The sequence below is a fragment of the Antechinus flavipes genome, chromosome 5 (assembly GCF_016432865.1).
Source record: "Antechinus flavipes isolate AdamAnt ecotype Samford, QLD, Australia chromosome 5, AdamAnt_v2, whole genome shotgun sequence".
Lineage (NCBI taxonomy): Eukaryota > Metazoa > Chordata > Mammalia > Dasyuromorphia > Dasyuridae > Antechinus > Antechinus flavipes.
The window spans coordinates 135261217-135282796 of NC_067402.1; the positions used below are offsets into that span (position 1 = coordinate 135261217).

General features: G+C 33.6%; 1 protein-coding gene across 3 annotated transcripts in view; it reads right to left on the reverse strand.

Annotated features, from left to right (window-relative positions):
- Positions 1 to 21580, reverse strand: part of ZNF277 (zinc finger protein 277) — a 156991-nt gene that overhangs the window by 45436 nt on the left and 89975 nt on the right. For all 3 annotated transcript variants that reach the window (XM_052001094.1, XM_052001095.1, XM_052001096.1), the window contains exons 3-4: positions 19616 to 19704; positions 19220 to 19302 (exon numbers count right to left, since the gene is read on the reverse strand). In XM_052001094.1, the coding sequence (XP_051857054.1) occupies positions 19220 to 19302; positions 19616 to 19704 (172 nt within the window). The remainder of the gene's footprint in view (positions 1 to 19219; positions 19303 to 19615; positions 19705 to 21580) is intronic.

Here is a 21580-nt window from a genome sequence, read left to right on the forward strand (position 1 = left end):
TCTAGCTATTATTTAGGACACAGCTGAAGGTTGCTACAAGAAACTACATAACTGAGTATCACATGAAAAATTAAGTCAAATATGATATATGTCTGAGAAGGGAAGATATAATGAAACTTTTTCTGTGCAGTAAAATATAGGGACTTTATGGAAGCTATTTTCATTGGAACCAGAGGTTTTGTGGTATATTTTTCAGTGCCTACGGTTGTCAGATGCTCAATCAACAGATAACTGAACATTATTTTACACAAGCATTTTTTCCTAGGAATATTTGGTGCATGCTCAGCAGTGATAAAAGACAAAAACTTGACTATAAATAGAGATTTGGGGGAGAATTAACTGCATGTCAGATATGTTAGTTTGCATGTGACTGTTAAATCTAGATGTGAAACAAACCTAGGAAAGAGCTTTAGAAGGACATAAGCATAGATGTTGCTATTGATACTCTAATTTGGTGAACTCATTAGTGCTTACAGGTTTAATGATCATTTCTATGCAAATGACTCCCAGACTTTATGACCTGACTTAGTTTTTCCAGTCTTCTAGTCATGTATCACCAGTAACCTATTAGATATTTCAAAATAGATGTCTTATCAGCATCTCTAACTAATTCTGCCTTTCTTCTGAAATTCCTTATTTCTGGCAAGGGTACCATTACCCTTTCAGTTCTGCAGGCTTATAACTCTGCCATCATGTTTGATTCCTCGGTTTCACTACCATATATTCAATCAGTTGCCCCAAATCTTGCCATTTTGATCTTTATTACATCTCTTTTGTCTATCTCCTCCCCACTCACATGGCCTAGATCAGATCAGTATCACTTCAAGGCTAAATTATTGCAATGATCTTCAGGTCTTGTCTGCCTTTGTTCCACTGTCCACTTTACCATAGTTAAACATTAATTGCTCTCTGTTAATTCTAAAGTAAACTACAATTTCCTATGTTGGCATTTAAAGCCCTTTACAATATGGATCCAATATGGATAAAGCCAATACAATATGGATCCAACCTAGCTTTTTAGTATTTTTACATTATTTCTCTTCATGTTCTCTTAAATCTAACTGAACTTTAAAATAAAACAAAACACCAAAAAAACTGTTCTTCATACACAATTTGCTGCTTTCCATCTCTCTGTCTTTATGGCCTATGCTCTTCATCTTTACCTTTGTAAATCCCAAGTTTCCTTCAAGGTTCAGTTCACATGCCATCTTCTACAAGTAGTCTTTTCTGATTCTCCTAGTTGCTAGAAATTCCCTCTCTGAAATCACTTTGTTTCTATTTTGTTAACTAACACACACACACACACACACACACACACACACACACACACAGAGTTTCCCTTGTTAGAATAAACTGCTTGAGAGTAGGAATTATTTTACTTTTGTCTTAGTATCTAAGTATTAAACACTTAAAACACCATAACCAATCCTTGTACATTGCCCAAAATAAAGGGGGGTAATAAACAGTTGTTAGTTGACTGATGAAAAGTATCTCTACTTACTATTAGAAAAGTTTGTCCACGTCTATTCCAAAAAAGCAAAAAAAAAAAAAAAATGATGAATATTTACAAAAATATAGAATTTTTCAGATGAACAGAATAAGAAATAGAGAATCTAAATAACCCAACATCATGGAAAAAAAATGAAAGGGCCATAAATGAACTTCCGAAATTCAGAGACAACTAGGAATATAAGGATTTCCTAATAAATTCTGTTAAAAATTCATCTGGAAAGAATATTCAGGGAAATAACGGGGAAAAAAAGTTAAAAGAATGTAGAATTAGCAGTACAAGATCTCCAATTATACTACAAAGCACTAATTCTCCAAATGTTTTGATATTGGTTAAAACATGAAGAGGTCAAACAATCGATTAAGTATACAACATACAGAAATAAACAAGCTGACAAATGCTGAGAGGATGGTTTGAGGGAGCTGGGAAGACTTGTATGAACTCCTAAAGAGTAAAGTGAACAGAATCAGGAGAACGATTTATATAAAACAACCACTCTGCAAGGAAATGAAACTTTTAAAGTATTAAAAATTCTAATTAATGCAATTAGCAACTATGATTTCAGAGGACCAAAAATAAAACACTTCCTTGAAGCTACCTACCCACCTGAAAGAAAGGCTATGGACTCAAGCTTCAGATTGGGAAAAACATTTTTTTAAAAATATCGCTGATGCAAGAATTTGTTTTATTTAACTCTGCATATTTGGCATTTTTTTTAAAATTTAAATTGGGGTAGAGATGTGGAAAGGAGAGAAAATAAATGCATGTTACCTGAAATTTTTTTTAAAATGAAGACTAAAATGCATACAGAATTAAGTCTAAACTCTTTATCTTAATACTGAAAGATCTCCCAAGATTGTCTCAAATCTTTTTTTTCAAATACTACCAACACAAAAGTTGTGCTCATATAAATCTGTACTATTTCTTCTCTGAACATGAATTTGTTCACTCTGTTGTTTTTATCTTGAATGTTCTTTGTATGACTTCACTTAAAAAAAATCATACTTGCCCAGCAAGGTCTAATTCAAATGTCATGTCCATGAGGTCTTCCTTCATCATCCAAATAAGAACCTAAAGTGTTGAATTTGTACCATTTAACACGTGCTGTTTTGTATTACAGATAAAATCTCTTGGAATTTATCTTTAAATATACATATAATCTAGACCAATGCTTCCTAGTGATTTTTGTTTTTTCAAATCCTTTAAACAATAATAATAAAATGTATTGTGAACTCTATGATAATTTAATATACAACTTATTTTGAATTTATTTTACTACTTTTTTCTCACTATTTACTGTTTCTTTTTATTATTTTGCAACATTTATAACTTAAGTTGCCATTGAAGAATCTTTAGCACAAACCCCTTTGATCATCATCATGTATTCCCAAGAGGTTTGAGAATTATTAAATGGGAGCCACTGTTTTAGATTATAAACTCTCTAAGGGCAAGTTCTTACCTGGAACAACTTTCTATACCACATATATTCCTTGTTTTAAAGAGATACTCACTAAGTACTTCTAGAATGGATGAAGCAACATTCAGTTTACCTAAAATATATAACATATCTAGGAAAGACAAATGTGAATTCATCTATGGATGAATTCTCTAACTGCAAAGACTTAGTTATAGTTGTTCTCATGATGATTTTCCCTGTCAGCATTCTACATATCAATATTGTAGGCATGATTGTACCCTGGTTTCTATTTTACACATATCAATTGTATATTGCCTAATTTTAACATTAAAAGGATATTTGCTAGAATAAGAAACTTGCCTATTAAGAACATTATAAAATTAAAAAAAAATTACATGCAAAAAAAAAAAGAGAACATTATGTATTATAAGATAGGAAAGCTATTATGTTATAAAAAAAATTCAGGAAGTTTTACGAATTGAGCAAGTTTTCATTCTAGCTAGAAGATAAAGTCATCATTGCCAGCCTGAATACTCTACCCTTATGGTTTGAAAGATCTCGGGTTTGTGTTGAGATATTGTATGTTGATTGTGCAGTTAGATGAGTAAATTCAGTGGGCATATTTGTTACCATGGAAACAAATTCTGAGAAAAGAACTCAAGATGCAAATTTAAGACAAATCAAGTAATATGCTTGCAGCTCTTTCTAAATGGAATGTGAGTGAGAGTCTTTGTACAGAACTTTGGAGGAAATTTCAGGTGTGGCAACACTGTATTACATTGAATTTTGCTTTTTTTTTTTTTTTTTAATCCTTTTAAGACCTTAATTAACCTGACAAAAAAGGAGTTTTCTTTCTAGTTTCCTCAAAAGAAGACAATTTTGTTTGATGTTGGCTTCTTCCAGAAAAGAGTAATAAAATGTAGACATTTCCTCCTTTCCCCTAAATGCATAGGATTGAAGTGTCTAAAGGTATCATATTTTACATGGGAGTCATTGAGTTATACACTTAAATATTTAAGAATTCTGGTCAAGTCAATGATCAGCCATGATTCCAGAGGACCAAGGATGGAGAATGCTCTTTATCTCCTAATAGAGAGGTGACGGACCAAGTATAGAAAATACATCACATTTTTGGATATGGTCAATATAGGACTTTAAAAAATGTATTTTTGTTTGTTTTTGGAACTAGGTCTTATCTCTCCCAGGCTAAAAGTACAGAGGCTACTTACAAACTTGACACTCCCTACACACACACACACTCACACAGTCTCTCTCTTTCTCTTCTCCCCACCCCACCCCAAGGATCACTACAAAAGCTGTGACCTACTCTCTCATTTTTTTGGGTCAGAAAGGCAGCCTAGTGACTCACTGTTCCTGGAACTCACCATGCTGGTGCTGATGTTAGTTCAGACACGAGACTGGTCTATTTCATCTCAAAACTCCTGAATTCAAGAGACCCAATCTTCCCACTACAGATGTGTAGTTACCATCCTGGGTAACTATGCATATTTATTTTGATTTTCTTTTTTGAAGGAAGAATGAGGATAAAAGATAGAGAAAATAATTATAAATTGAAAATTTAAAAAATTTAGTTAAATAAAGTCTAATCATTACATGATGAGAGGTTAATAGTTTAAAATTGGAGACCTTGACAGTTATTCTTTTTATATTAAAAAATGTTCATATTCCTCCTTTATTCAATTCAGTTCATCAAAAGAGAAAGGGGTTTTTCTAAAGCCCAACTGAAATATTCCCACTGCTTACAAATTTATGTTGTCTTTGTTGTAGTTAGTTGTTTTAATGAAATGGATTCAATGGTCCTAGTAACAAAGGCATTTCCTTATATTGAGCAATAATACTTCACTCATAAACCTGGTGCTTTCTACAGATTTGTAAAGATACTGATCCCTATAATTCACTCTTGTAGACAAATTCTGGACCTAGACTTGTCATGGGTAGAAAAGAATAATTTTTAAAACTCTTTATTAATTTTTCTGAAGTGTATAAATGGCTAAAAGAAGAACTTGCCAAACTAATTACTTCCTTTTAACCTTATCAAAGTTGAAACTTTGATCTTAGAAGCTAAGACCAAAGTGGCCATTTTACAGATCCTCTTAGAATACTATACAAAAGCTTTAAGATCACTGATTCTGAGGTGTTCTGGGTTCAAAATAATATTGCTCCAGTAGTTTACCAGACAGAAGACATGTTACTGAATGGAAAAAGTCTTTCAGAACTTGAACAGGAAGCACTTAAAAAGGTGCCCAGTAAATGCCTGTGAGGTCTAAGGATTTCTGGACAAACACACTGGAACATCCTGACCTCAAATTTATAGAAGCACAGTCTCTAGAGATGGAGACTGACAGAAGTGTTTAGAAAGTGGGGGGAGAACAGCATCCCCTTTTTTCTGTTCCTTCAAACAGGAAAGTCTACTATTACCTTACCTGTTTTTTGTTTTTGTTTTTGGTGAGCTTATCTAGCCTCTCTATGAAGGACTAAAAGGGCTTGTGATTGGCAGATTGTAGGGTGTTATCACTGATGGAAACAGGGTTGAACTAGTTGGTCCGAAAGGTCCTTTCCAATCCTAAATTTATGACCTAATAAATCTAAATCATTCCATTTATCCTTCTTTCCCACTTCCGGTCTTAAGTCTCTTTTTGGTCACAGTTATACCTTCAAGACATATTGACAGCACCTTGGCCACAGAGTGATAACTTCAGGTTGATTTTGAGGAGAAGTCATAGAAGAGTTATCTGACATATAGTTGTCTTTTGCTTAAAAAGCTTTGCCAGTTTTCTATTGCCCCTAGGATAATGTATTCTTGTGTTTAGCATTTAAAGCACTCTCAGAACCTGAGCCCAGTCTATCCTGCTAGACTAAGTTTACACTATTTTCATGCATTCCACATTCTAGACAAATTAGAATTAATTAGAACATAGGAAGTAATTGTTTTCCATATGAGAGATTTCATCTCTTGCTTCAAGCCTTTGAAGACTATCCCAAATCTTGGAATGCTCTTTCTCTTCCTTTCCTTTAAAAAAAAAAATATGTAATAAAACAAGCATTTTTGTAACATAGTATAATAAAAAAAAGATAACTGCATATGAAACTACAAATCTGTTATGTATAACTTGCTATTCCTTTTTAATATATAATGAAGTTATCATGTAAATTTTTTTTCTCACCATCCTAGAGATGGCTACCTTTAGAAAATAATAGGTATATATGTTTATGTAAAATTTTTCTGTACATTTTTATTTATCAGTTTTTTCTTTGGATGTAAATAGCATTTTCCCCACATATCCTTTATAGTTAATTTGGCTATTTGTAATAGTCAAAATGATTTATTTGCTTAGTCATTCTTAAAACAATATTGCTATGACTATATACAATTTTTTTTCATTCTACCTATTTTTGCTTTTCATTATTTCATGCAAATCTTTCCATGTTTTTCTAAGATCATCAAGCTCATTATTTCTTATAGCATATCTAACCATTTCCTCAGTTGATGGGTATCCCTACAATTTCCAGTTCTTTACCATGTTAAAGAGAGCTACTATAAATATTTTCGAATATATACATTCTTTTAAGGAACAAATCAGGAATCACCTTTTACACAATGCCTTTATTATTCTTCTCCACCCCAATAATCAATGCTCTCCCTTATTTCTGGCAGTGCTTTGTATTTATAACATGAATATTTTATACTCAAGGATAGGAGCTATTTTTTGTTTATATCTTTGTATTCTCAGTGCCTTATAAATGGTAGGTACATAATAAAAATGCAGGTCTCACAGAATCATACAGTTGGAGAGTTGGAACTGACCTTTATAGTTATCTAGTCCAACTCATACACAAAAGGAATTGCCACTATCATAGACCTGACAAGTGTTCATCCAGGCTCTACTTAAGATTTCTAAGAAGAGGAAACTCCCCACCTCCTGAGGCAGTCACTTCTGGATAATTCTAATTGTTAAGAAGTTTTTCCTGATATGAAACTTAAGTTTGTCTCTTTTTGACTTCCACTGAAACAAAAGAAGTACGATCACTTTTCCATATCCCTTTTAAAGCCTGAAGATAGCCATCTTATCCACATTGCTCTCTCACCCCACTTTTCTCCTCTGGACCTAATTCCTTCAGACAATCCTCATATAATGTGGACCCAAAGCCCTTTACCATCCTTGCTGCTCTTTTTCAAACTCTCTACCTCAGTAAGTCATTCTTAAATAGGAACATCAAAGATTGAACCCATTACAGCAGATTAGGTCTGACAAATGCAGAGTATGATGGGAATATCACCTTCCTATTACTAGAAAATGAGTCTCTTAATGCAGCCCTCAATTCTTCTCCATTCCATCTCTTCCTTGAAGTGGAGGAATAAGAGAAATCCACATTTCTAAAATTTAAAAATTCCTATTTCAAGGCCTTACTAAACCATTCTGAAATAGCTGGGTTTTTTGAAGGTTCTTACAGTCTTGCCGATCTAGAAAGCTTTTAGTGGGGTTTGAGTACAGACCATGTGTCCATCCATTAGCTTGGCCACAGAGTGATAGATTATTCCATCACAGCAACTTCTGAAATAGTGTATGGTGTGACATATACAATAACACAACAAAATCATGGCTGTTTGAAATATATATGGATGTGGGAAATATGTGTACATACACATGCATATTTGTATATACATATATGCATACACAAATATGTATAAAAGTGTGTCTCTGTGTATGTGTATATGTATGCAAACTTCTTAACAGAGCTCTCCAAAAATGAGATGGACTGCCTCAGGAGGTAATGAGTTCTCTTCTTAACAGTCTTCAAGCTGAGACTAGACGACCAACTGTCTGTGTCTCTGTGTGTATATGATTTAAATCAATTATATATGTTTAAATAGAAATGTTTTAAATAAATATATTTTAAATTTTTATTCATATCTTTTATTTTTAGACCACCTTATTTTCAAATATTTTTAGCTTCTTGCCTTTTCCTAGCAAGCCATCCCTTACAACAAATAGTAAAAGAGAAAGAAAAAAAGCATTTCAGCAAAACTAACTTGTCAACTAAATCTGACACTTTGGTGTCAGACTATCATAATGTTCCATGCTCATAGTTTTCTATCTCTGTACAGAAGAGGGGAGGTACATTTTCTTATCTGGGCCCACATTTAGCCATTATAATGGGATAGTTGTAAAGTATTTAAAAAATAATATTTTGACTAAACTAGGCTGGGCCCACTACTTCTAAGCTGATTCTGATAGTATTATTGGTAGGAGATAAGATAGCATATAAGTCATTTGGACAATTAAAATAATATATGCAAGGTTAATATACCAAATGATTTCACCCACAGCAAATGTGGAAAAAAAAATCACTTTAGAATAAAATATTGTTTTTAAAAAATATCATATTACACACACACACACACACGGACCTCCAGTCAAAAATCCACGAGTTCTGTGACTTTACTAAATTAAAAAATACCCCCGCCCCACAAAAATCCCAAACTAACAACATACACAAGCATGAGAGACTAGGTTTTTTTTTAAATGGAATTACAGAATTGAGAAATGACAAGGTCATAAATGTTGCCTTTTCAAACTTCATCAATGAAGTTGATGAAATCAAATCAAATTTTACAACAAAGCAGTTCTGGAGAAAAACTATCACTGTATAGTTCAAAGAGCAGTTGATGTATTAGTTAAAAGACATCAGTAAAGAACCCTATGCCTACATACTTAATGACATGGAAGAGTTTAGGGCCCAGTCTCCTCTGTGTTTATAAGTTGAAAGTAGAAGAAAAGATAAATAAAGTTTAGATGTATAGCAGAGGTTTTCCTGGCTGAATGTATAAGATACTTTGAGTGAGAAAAAAGAAAAAAAAAGAAAAAAGGGCAGTCCCTCAATGGCTGCTCCCTCAATTAATGAATGAAAAATCATTATTAAGTACTTGCTTTTCATGTGCCAGGCACTATCCTGAGTATTGGAGATACAAATTCAAGTAAGCCAGGCAGTCTCTTGCCCTCAAGTAGCTTATATCCTAATGGGGAAAGACATGATATAATGTTCAGGGAACTAGCCAAGGTGCTTCCTGACCTTTAAACACCAAACTGCATTCAATAGCAACACTAATCGCCTTGAAGAAGGCAGGTTCTTCCCCCTCATCTCTTGCTTTTTACTTGTGAAATATGACACAGTTTTTTTTTTTTAAAGAGAGTCAGTTATATGATAACTCAGGGTCTAACACATCCAACCTTTGCCTGGATGAAACTGTCTTCTACAATATATTTAACAAATACCTGGTTTTCCATAGATAATCTCTAATGAGGGACTTGAGAAAATCCTTTTCCTTTTGGCAAAGTTCAATTGTCAGGGTTGTTTTTTCTTTTACATCATACCTCAATCTGACTGTGAAACTTCCATCAATAGTTTTCTTATTGTGCCCTCTGGGGAAAGGCAGAAGTTTAATATTCATTCCATATGACAAATCTCCAAATACTTGAAAATAGCTATTTCACAGTTTTCTCTTCCTCAGGTTAAACATTTCTCAGTCTTTCAATTGTTCCTTGTATGGCATGATTTTTAAACTTCCTTGAATTGGTTAGCAGTTGCAACATATTGAATCTAGTAATACTATTGAGACAAATGATTATTTCTTTCTTGTATTAATAACTAATAATTGAATCAGAGCCAAGATTCCCTCTCTCCCCCCTCTCCTCCCCAGCCTTTCTATTTTTTCATCTAGAAATCAACCAGTGTGGAAAATCTCTCTAAGAGACTTTCCCCAGCCAGGATGACAGAGATCTAATAAAAGACTGTAAAAGAAATTTTAAGTTTAGGCTATTCCTGCTCATTGTGTTTGCTCAGACCACTCTAGGAAAATGTGGATTCTCCCTTAGGTCACAGAGATGAGTAAGTCTCTTCGACCAAGATTTGGGGTTATCCAAGTCACATTATCCAAGACCCACATAGTAACATAATCCACCTTTTCATCATAGTATTTATATTCTCAATCCTTCCATATGAACAAGTGAGTATTTCTGTGTGTATAACAGATTCTGCTGAGTGAAATTTCAAACTTTTGGGATGTGATTAAATAGGTTGACCTATTACAGTCAAATTGAAGATTTATTTTAGGGAAAACAGGAAGAAGATGTGCATCAATGTAAAACAGTGAATATCACTGAAAACTTTTCAGTCTTGACCTTGAAAGAATAGATCCTAACTTCAAAATGTTTGGGTATTTATTAGATCCTTTCAGGGTGCTACTTGTCCTGATGTTGGTTTGATATCTTTTTATGCCTTTTTTACACTGGTATAACTTGTGTTGTTGGAACCTGGGCATTATCTTGCCAAAATTTTTTATAAGTATTAATATGTCTAATGATTTTTCTAAATTTAAAAAAGCTGAAATGAAGCTAAAAGCATATTTCATAAGTCAGAACTTGTAATGCAGCGTATAGATTGGTCTATTTTTTTTATCTTACATTGATAACAGCCAGATATTCACAAAATTGTTTGTGATGGATGTTGAGTTCTAAAGGTAGGATGATCCAAGCCTGAATTTCACAAGAGTTTGATTCTTAATATAGTTTCCAGAATTAAAACTTTTGGCCTAGACTTTGAAGTATTTCAAAACAACAATCTGTGTAAAGGGATTTTGCCATTTTGAAAACGTAAGAGAATACAGGAAATTGAGAATTCATTGCTGAAAGGTAGATTCTTTTTAGGCTTTTTCTGTGGATTGGGGAAAATTCACCAGACTGACCTAACAGGTGTAAAGAAATTAGTATGTATGCAAAAGTATTTGTGAAAATAACAGAATTTCTTTAAATGTCAGAAAACTTTAAAAAATTGAAATGCAGAGGCTATGAGACAAGGTTGTGACATAGGGGATCACTAAAACAAAAAGCTGGCAAGGTTCTTTAAATCTTTTATAAGTTTAAAGAAAAACATTTCAGTTTTTGAAACACTGACAGGAATCTTATATGATATGAAATCTGAAGGGACCGAAATATTCTAAATTTGAAGCTTCAAGAAAATAAAATATTCACAAAGGTTATCCATATATATATGTATGTATATCCATAACACACACACACACACACTCACACTCTCACTCTCTCTCTCTCTCTCACTCTCTCCTCCTTCCCTCCCTCTCTTTCTCTCTCCCTCACTGTTAACCAATCATAGTTGATTGCCATCCACCTGCTCTTCCAAGGTTATATAAACAGTGAGCCCACTATTATGGGAGGGTCTTTGGTCTAAGAGAGAGACAGCAAAATTATCATCCTTTTATTAAAGGGCTGGCATAATTAATACCATGATTAAAATATTCAAAAATTATGTGCCTCGAGCTTTTTGAGTGTCACACTATTAAGCAAACACCATGTTGACAAGTATCATGGTATAGCAGATAGAGAATTGGCCTTAAAGTCAGAAAGACTTGAGTATCAGACAACTAGAGATAGCTTTAGCACATACCATAAGCAAGCCATTTAATCTCTCAGTGACCCAAAAAACTCGAATAATAAAAATTACAAAGAAGCTATTAATTTTTATTGGATAGAGGGGATTCTTCACTAGAAGTTCTTGTCTAGATCAATTAAATCACTGATCTTGTCCACAAACAAAACTGCCAATTACTACCACCCTTTAAAATATATGTTTAATATAATTGTACATGTATAACCAATATCAGATTGCTTGCCATCTTGGGGAGAAAAGAGGGGAGGGAAGGAGAAAAAAATTTGGAAATCAAAATCTTACAAAAGTAAATACTGAAAACTATCTTTACAGGTAATTGGAAAAAGTAAAATACTATGATTCTTCAGCCTAAGATAAAGGAAAATGACTAAACTGAGGGAAAATTAAAATGAAAGAAATAAGTAATGAAAAAATAAATGTCCTACCCAAAGTACTGCCACTAGAACTGAGTCACAGAGTGCCAGACTTATTTTAAGATAGCTTGTTTACAATTCCAGTGTCCAGACTGCTTACCAAATGGTAAAGTCACTAATGCATTAGAAACTCTGATGAAAGGATCTTTAGAAAAAAAGAGTGTAGAAATGCTGAGCTATTTACCTACAGGCATAGCAAACTATGAGTCAGATATTCCCTTTGAGAACTTAGTATTGTGGCAAAGTGAGTTGTGCAACTGGGAGATAAATCTGTAAGGGATTAAAACCAATAAATCAAAGTGAAGGGAGGTTTTGGAAAAGTCCAACTCATCATCTAGTATCCATGTATGAATGAATCAAAATAGTTCAGGAGGAATGGGAAAAACTGACTTTATGGACATAGACACTTCAGGATATATACTTCAGTTGGCCATAGAACACTCCATTCCCAACTCCTTTTGAGGAACACACTTTTTCCTATTGACCATGGTGTCATTTAATAGTGCCAGAGGTGTCACTGATACAAGGATGATGTAGTGTTTTTCAAAATGGGAGAAATCACCTTCTCTTTTATGGGTAGAATGAATATTCTTCTCCCTAGTGATTTTAGGTATTTTCTAAAATAATAATTTGAAGTTCCTTGAGGACAGGGACTGTCCTTTGGTTTTTTGTATTCCCAGAGCTTAACACAGGGCTTGACACAGGGGAAGCAATTAATAAATGTTTACTGATTGACTAGGAAGGACCCTAGAAACTATCTGATTCAAATTCAAATCCAGCCCCAATCACTGTACAAATCACTCAATGTCTGCCTCAGTTTCCTCCTCAGTAAAACAAAGATAATAGCATCAGCTTCCCAGGATTCTTGTGAATGTAAAATAACCTAATTTATCTAAAGGGCTTTGAAAAAATTCAACTGCTACTTTTACTTACCTAACCAACAGATTCCATTTAACACTTAAAAGTCTGTTAAAGAAAGAAATGTTTTAAAGATTTTCAGAGATTCTATAATCTCCACTGTATCCCCACTCTAGAATGGGAAAATTTCATTACATCAAATTTCTGTAAAGAATCTTGAGTGGTCAGCTAGACCAGCCCTCAGCTTTGAGAAAGGGCATTTAAAGAATCACTAATAGATGAGTACCACTTGTATAAAATAAAATAGTGAATATATATTCACTGAGGATCTATTGCATGCAAGGTACAAACATCCACAGCTATCATGATAAACCTTTATATACTATTTACAATTATTTAAGCAAGTATAAAATATCCATTTGCTTGTAGTAAAATGTTGAAGGATGTTAGAATAATAATGGTCTGTGATAGCCCATATCACAAAGAATACAAATCTTATGTTATTAGGTGAAAATAAATTGATAATGATGAGAACCCCATAAAAGGCACCCCACACACACCAAGAATTATATATCAGAAGTTCACTATCCTTTAAAACGTAATAGATAAAAACTTTCTACCACAAATGTTCAGTCATTTCAGTCATGTTTAACTTTGTGACCCCATTTGGGGTTTTCTTTAGCAAAGATACTGGAGTAGTTTTCCATTTCCTTCTCCAGCTAGTTTTACAGATGGGGAAATTGAGGCAAACAGTTAAATGACTCAGCCAGGGTAACATAGTTAATAAATATCTGAAGCTGTGTTTAAATTCAGGTCTTCTTGCCTTCAGACCTGGAGTTCCATTCACTGTGCCACTAAGCTGCCCCACGCCACAAATACAGTTTCCAAAACATCCCTGAGAATTCAACAAATCAATTCTACTGAATCCAGAGGATCATTATAAATAAATATTACTTATAAATGCCTGGACCTAAGACTCATTCATAAAATTTTTTATTTACTAGATAATGCTATACCTGAAAGCACATGGAATGAAAAGTCTTTAAAACATAAAAATCTAACAAAGATTTTGAATTGAAATTCAATGAAAAATTGAAAACTCTCCAGCAATAGGATGAGGGGCATCTCATCCCTGCAATCCTCACTGCTACTAGAGTAGTTAGCATCTCCTATTGGATTTATCTTCAAAATGGTTTCAGCAAATCAATGGAAGATAAGCTCCTATGCCTATACTTTTATTCAATTACAAAAAATGGTCATTCTGTCCATTTGCACATTAGCCCAAAGACAATGAAATTTTAAAGAATATTAGAATAGTAACATGTCCTTAGATTATTTTTTTTCTCAACTGTCAAAAAAGACAGGAAGAATGATATTAACAGTGACAATAATAACAGCATTTCCTACTTGTATAGTACCTAAAGTTTTCAAAGACCTTTTCTTATTTGATCCTCAATGTAGTCCAGATGAGGAAACTGAGCTCCTAAGAAGCCAACTGCCTTTCCAAGGATCATATAGCTAGTAAAGCTCTGCCAAGGCTGGCTTCAAAGAGGGATCTTTATGACTCCAAGCCTAGGGCTCTAGTTTTAAACATTTTACAATTCAAAGGGATATGGGCAATCTCTGTGGCAATAAAATAAAACTATTTCCTCCTGTTCTTCCTACAGTTCAGTAGAGGTAGATTAATTATCCGCTCAGCACACTTCACCTTTCTGAGTTGGGGAACATTAATTTTTAATTAATTATTAACTTTTATTTTAATTTTTATTAATTATTTTAAATTAATTATTAATTAATTAATAACATTAAATTTTTAAAAAACTCAGTGGATGATTTGGCATCCTCTGCAGAAGACCTAACACTTATCACCATTAGTAAATAAAAGCATAAGCAACAATAACCATGGCATTTTCTACTCTACCAGAGATAACACAACATAAAAACATTTACCCAGAAAATGGTCAGTAAATTCTCATTAAGTCTCAAGGATTGATGGAGATCAGCATTTAGATTCACAAGGTAAAAATGAAATTGTGACCCAATTTTGTGTTTGGATGCTGATGAGTAACATCCCTTAACTTTCAGGGTAATAGCACTCTCTGAGTTTCTTAAATATTTTAGGAACAATCTCCAATAAGGAAGCTTCCTGAAAGTCAACTCTTTTTCTTGGGGTTCCCCTTCAAGTATTGAGCAATGCAAAGCAGCACAGGGGCAACATTCATATTTTTCTGCCAGCATTTGATATGTTGAGACTCAATTCCTTAGCATTCTGGGTACAGGCAGTAGGGATTAACTACCTGAAGTAAAACACCTAAAACAAAGCAAGTCCTGCCATGTCAGGGAAGATTTAAGTCAATCAAAAAAAAAAAAAAAAAGTAACATCAAGAGTGCAATATTCTTTCACTCTTGCCCCAGGTTTCCTAGACAGTAATTACAGAAAGCACAGAGATGACACAGAATTGTTGAGAAAGTCAGTTTTCTGCTGGTTACCAAGATTGCCAACTGGTTCCAAACCAAAACCCACTAGGCAAAGGATTGCTTAACTGGATGCTAAGTGCCTGACATACATGTGATATGATCTGACTAATATCTCACCTTCTTGAAAGCCATCAATACCTCCCACCCTTTCTGGAATCATAATGTTAGAAGCAGATGCCATCTGCTTGCTACACAGGAGAGAAAGGCCATATTTTTCTTTCTTCTGTGAGACTCACTGGGGTGACTCGAAGGGAAGAGGCAAAGGCGAGTGTGGGCTGAACAGCTCAGAAGTGTGAACAAGGAGAGTGGGAGACAGAGAGTTAAATGACTGGCTTCCTTTGGGATTTAAATAAAGTGGGTCAATATAATGGTTGGGGGGAGGGAGGAAGAAAATACAGGTATCAAATCAGGAGAAATCCTAGGGCTTGAGTTCATTTTTCTGGTTGAAGAAAAAACTGAGGGAAATTCTGCATGAATAAAAGTAGGATTTAGGAGAAACTAGAAGAATGTGATCTATTCTCCTTGAAGATTTCTAAGACCATGATCACAACCATTGGATCACAATTTCTCAACAATTCTGTGCCATCTCAGTGATTTCTGTAAATACCAGAAGAAAAATAACTGGTTAGGTAGCTTAAGGTCAACTCCAGCTCAAGAGGGGTTCTCTAAAGATACCCTACAACTTTGGAAGGTATCACTGAATTAAAAAAGAAATATAAGACTCTCAGGCATGAGAGTATTAGTAACTTGTTTTCTTCCACTATAGGGAAATCAATAAGAAACCTGATTTAAAAAAAATCAGAAACAGAAGGAGAAAAGTGGCTTTTATCTTTTACTCAAGGAAACAGAATCTGGTTATTTGTAGGCAAAGAATAAATCAAACACCAAATACTTAAGTATCTACTATGTGTAAGTGACTGGATTGATATAGGAGATACCTACATAAAAATGAAATTGTTTCAGGTTTGAAGGAGCTTACTAACCTGACAGGGGGTTTTCATGCTAAATTTGTACTCCAGAGAACCTGAAGCTGGGCAAACTGGTAAATATTCACAACTCACATTGGTTTTAAGTTTGTTTCCTTGGGAAGGGAAGAAAAATCATAATTCTCCAGAAGTTTGGCAAGTTAGGTGGTGAAGTAAATATAGTACCAGGTCTGGAGTCTGGAAAACTCATCATCCTGAATTCAAATCTGGCCTCAGGCAAATCACTGGGCAAGTTACTTGGCCCTGTTTGATTCCATTTCCTCATCTGTAAAATGAGTTGAAGAAGGAAATGGCAAACCACTCCAATATCATTGCCAAGAAAGCTCCCAGTGGAGTTTTGAAGAATTGGATGCAACTGAACAACAAATCAAGTGGTTTGAATATCAATATCTTTCTCCCAATGATCATTTGACTTTTTGTACACTTGTTTACGATTATTATTCAACAAAAGCAGGTGAGAAATATTGCTGCCTATTCATTGTGAAATGGAATTCTACTGTGTTTGCCACATCAATAAATAAATTTAATATTGTGCCATCACCTTTCACTTGGTCTACTACAATAGCTTCTTGATTTTTCTCTCTGAATCTGGTGCTTTCCCTCTATAATCTCTCTTCTGCTTGGCTACCAAACCTGTATTTCCAAAGCATTCATTTCATGCTCAAGAAGGTTCAGTGACTCCCCAGTCTCCCCATGATCAACTACAGATTCCTCAGCATTCTTCACAATTTGATAGACTGATTTTCAGTCTATCTTTCTAAGTTGATTATATATTACTCCTCATTATGCACTTTATTCTCTAGCCAAATTGGTCTGCTTGCTGTTCTCCAACATATGACATTGTCCCTCGTCCATAGCATAGAGCCTGGCACATGGGGGCATTTAATAAACACTTGATTGACTTGTTTCAAACTAGTGTGAAATAAGGAAAGGAAGAGATAAATGTGTACTACTTTTTTTTTTTTTAATACTCTCATTGACTATTTTAAAATAGCTTTATCTTGTAGACAAAACAGAGAAAACACAAGCCAGCTCTAGTGTAAGTATATCACGCCAAGTAAAAATGCTAAAAAAAAAATTAGCATGAGACAAGATTTCAATAATCTATTCTTTAAGAGGTGTATAATTTATTGGGGGTGGGACAGGGTAGAAATGTCTGAAACTCCATTTCTTTAAAAAACATTGTATTTTCCTCCAACAGGGAAAATTGTCAAATTGGTTAAAAATATTGATAAAATATTTATTACTACCATTAAGAGAGCTCCTGAAGTGATGTTTTTTAAATCACACAGAATTCAACTGTCGTTTCTTCTCTAATTTAAATAAAAGTTATATTTCACCACTGAGTGCTCAAAAACACTGAATGTTTGTTGCTATCAGCACTTGAATTGAACATGAAAATTTCCAGTGCAAACATTAGAGAAACATTGGAAATATTTTATGTACCTAACTGGCAAGAATTCTAGTAATTCAAGGAGATGGGGCTTACCATTATTGATCAGAAGTAGTGACCATATGTTTTGGGTGAATGTTAAATTAGGATATCAGTAAAGAAGATGCACAGATTAATACATGTTGCTTTTTAAACTTCCATGTTCAGTCTTAAGTTCCCTATTTTAGTGTTAGTAGGGGAACCAGCCATGTGTCAAATCATTAATGCATAATAATTATATTACTTTGACACTTTTTTTGGAAAAGAGGGAAATCAAAAAATGTGGTTTCAACATCTTAACCAAAATCTGACTTTACTTAGGTGACACAAGATCTACCACTTTCTATTCAGTGAAAATTTCTATTTCTCATTTTGCTAAACACAATGGATGAAGATGGGTTGATCTGCTCTTTCTTCCCTAAGCATCACTTTCACTCTACTGATCTATCATTCTATTTCTATTCTTTTAAAGGCTAATTTCCCCACTAGGCTCATCTTTCTTTTCCCTAACCTTGTGCCTTAATCCTCAGAACTTCAATAAAATAGTTAAATGATCCATATGGTACCCTGACCTCCCAGCTCTGCATTCTCCAGTGATCTTTATCTCCTTCTGCTTCAGTTACTCGCCAACAGAGCTATATTTTGATTTTACTACCACTTGGCAATGTTATTGCATCCAGATCTCAAAACTTGAGGCTCTTGTTCTCTGATCATAATATCCATTAATCTGATCTTAGCCCTCATCAAGAATTTCCCATTTAAACTATTCTTTCTAGTTATACTAAATATACTTGTCACTGTCCATTTTAATTCTATCCTTATAAGTACCCGAGAATCCGTCATTCTCTTGCTTTTTTTGTTTTTTGTTTTCCTTATGTCCATTTTGCCAAAACCCAACCCTCAATTGCCTTCACCATTTTTTGGGAGGTTCTGTTTCAATGTCAAATGGTATAATTGAAAAAAGACACAGAACAGCATGGAAAGAATATAAGGAAAATATGTGGATAATAGCTATTTTAACAGTCTGGGTATACAGATTTTAGATAAAAAGATGATAAGTTTAAAAAGAAAATGGGAAAAATAAATATTTTTACAGCATTTTTTACTTTTCCTACTTTGTTAGCTTATAGCTAATTAACTTAAAAATGAAATACTTTCTTAAATCTTTTTTTTTTTTCATTAAGACATTTTAGAATCTTAGATTGTTTGTGGTAGAAAAAGAAGTAATTTTGAAGGAATTAAAATTAACCTACCTAATAGTAATCTCTAAACAGTAAAAATGATACCATATTTATTGAGCCATATGTTTAATTTGTAGATTGGAATAAAGGGAGCATTAATATACAGCATATTACAGGGAAAGGAGAGGAGGACCAAAAGAGTAATCAATTCAACTCAATGTTAGCTTAGGGCATTTTTCCATGACTGCTGAATCCCTAGCATGTATCAGGCAGCTAAAGTTACACTGAAACCAAATGAGTGATGTTGTTATCTGAGTTATGGGGAAAAGATAAAACCAAAATTTCTGTGTGGAGCTTTAACACAAAATACTTCAATCATTGTAAGAATTAATACATTTGTTCATTAATACTTGGGTCTTTCCCCAAAACCAAATGGCACTAATAAAAACAAAATTCTCACCAATCTTTGTTTCTGTAGTTCTTCTCTAAGAATTCTATCTTCTGGTAAAACATCACATAATAAAAAATAATCATCTTGCTCTTCTGTTGAGAGATTAGAAAGACAAATGAGAAATATATATTTCTAATTTTTTTCCTCAAAAGATTTATTTTAAAAATATATACATACACACACATATATGTGTCTGTGTATATCTATATCTATAGATATATATCTAGCAGGACTAATCTTGGCATATAATTCTTTCTTAGTCTTTTTCAAATTGGGCAAGACAAGTAAAATTATTCAATTTTTAGCTATTATGAAATTAAGTACAAATCTAATTTAAGATCCTGAGATTATTACTTTGCATTCTTGGAGTGAAAGGAATAGAAAAAAGCCGAGTGGCATACTTACCAAATGGAGCTTTGGAATTGGTTCTTATCACACTACAGAAATCTGTGATAGGCTGCTCAGTGAACCTCTTCTTCCAATATAAAACATACCTTAAAACAATCCAAAAATAGAGAGTTGAAGGGAATTTCAAAACTGCTTCCTCTAGAGTAATGGGTTTTTCGAGGAATATTTACCACAAAATAACACATTAGTTCATGATGAAAAACTGCTTGGAAGTTTGTAATAAAAAAGGAATCATACTGTAGTCTGCCATTTGTGCCACTAAATTTGAAATTAATATTCTATGAAGTAAAATTATATGGCATGGAAATTGTTCAGTTTTATTGGTTTCTCTGTACACTCTTCAAAGGAAATTATTCTTTCCAAGGTCACAAAATGATGTCCTTATTGCCAAATCACTGGCCATTTTTCAGCCCTCATTGCCCCTAATTATTCTGCAACGTTTGATATTGTTGGCCATTCCCTTATTTCTTGGCTTCCATAAGACTATATTTTTATGATGCTCTCTTCTATCTTAAAAGTCCCTTCTGTCTTCATTGGCTCATTACTCTCCTGTCCCTTAAATATGAATATTTTTCAAAGTTCTTTATTTGTGCCTTTTCTGTCTCTACACTCTCTTGCTTGAAAATGATATTAATTCATATGATTTAAATATCAGTTCTATGCAGATGACTCTCAAATTTACATTTAAGCCCTCTACTTCTGTCCTTTATCTCCAAATATCTGATGGATATTTATACTTGAATGTGCCTAGCTACTCTCTAATACATCATAGTCAACATGCACAAAACATTTAATTGATGGACATCCATTCAACCTCCAATTTCTTGATATCACAAAAAGAGCTGCTATAAATGCTTTTGCACATGTAGATCATTTTCCCTCTCAAAAAGTACTTCTTGAAGTACTTCTGTGAAAACCTCTCCATTATATTTAATACATTCCAACCTGCAATTTGGGTAGATTATGTATCTACTTTGTTAGGCTGTGAAATAAGTTTGAACTAAAACAAAAGATGAAATGTGACTATCTGGAACTAGATACTAAATATGGGGGATTTATTAGAGTGTATACTAATTTCTACAGTTATTGTAAAACACACATATAACAAACATATGGACAAACAGACTGTAAACTATTCAAGGCCAAGATTTAATCTCTACATCCTCAATGACTAATAGTTTCTTGTACACAGAATAAATTAAAAAAACATATTTGGTGTTTACTGTTATTAATTACTACTATATTCAGTGTTATGTTCAGTTCTTGTCACCATATTCTAAGAAGATTATTAATAATCTAGAAAGTATTCATAGGAAGGCAACCAGGATGATAAAAGCTCTTAAATTTATGTCATGTGAGAATTGGATAACAAACTGGTTTGGGATGTTTATTCTAGAGAAGACTGAGGAGAAATATGCTTGTTCCCAAAATGAAAACAGTGTGGGGAAATTACAGTGAGCTAGATTTGATGTAAAGAAGTGCCTTCAGAAGTCAAAGATAGCTTGGGAGATTCTCATGCAAAAGCTGAATGACTACAATCTGCACAGACATGGGACATGATCAAACAAGATATTCCTCTGGTACATTCACAACTTTTCCGTAGTAGTATCTTAAGTATGATGTCAATGTATAACCCAGCATCTGTTAAATAGGCTAGATTTCATATTCTCCAATAAAACTGAATATTGGGTGATTATGAGCTATATAGAGAATTATGAGATCATATAATAAGAATTAATTCTAGTACCCTATTCTCACTGGGAATGAGTTAAAGAGGGAACAATACATACATAATATAGATATAGATAGATATAAAAGTCTTCTAAATTCAGAAAGAAATTAGAGGGAAGGAGGAGAAGATAAGAGAAGGATTTCTTTATAGAGGGAACCCTACTCAAATAAGATCTGGGTTAAAGGGACAATCTACACATTTAGAATAAAATTTACAAAGAAATAAGAGGG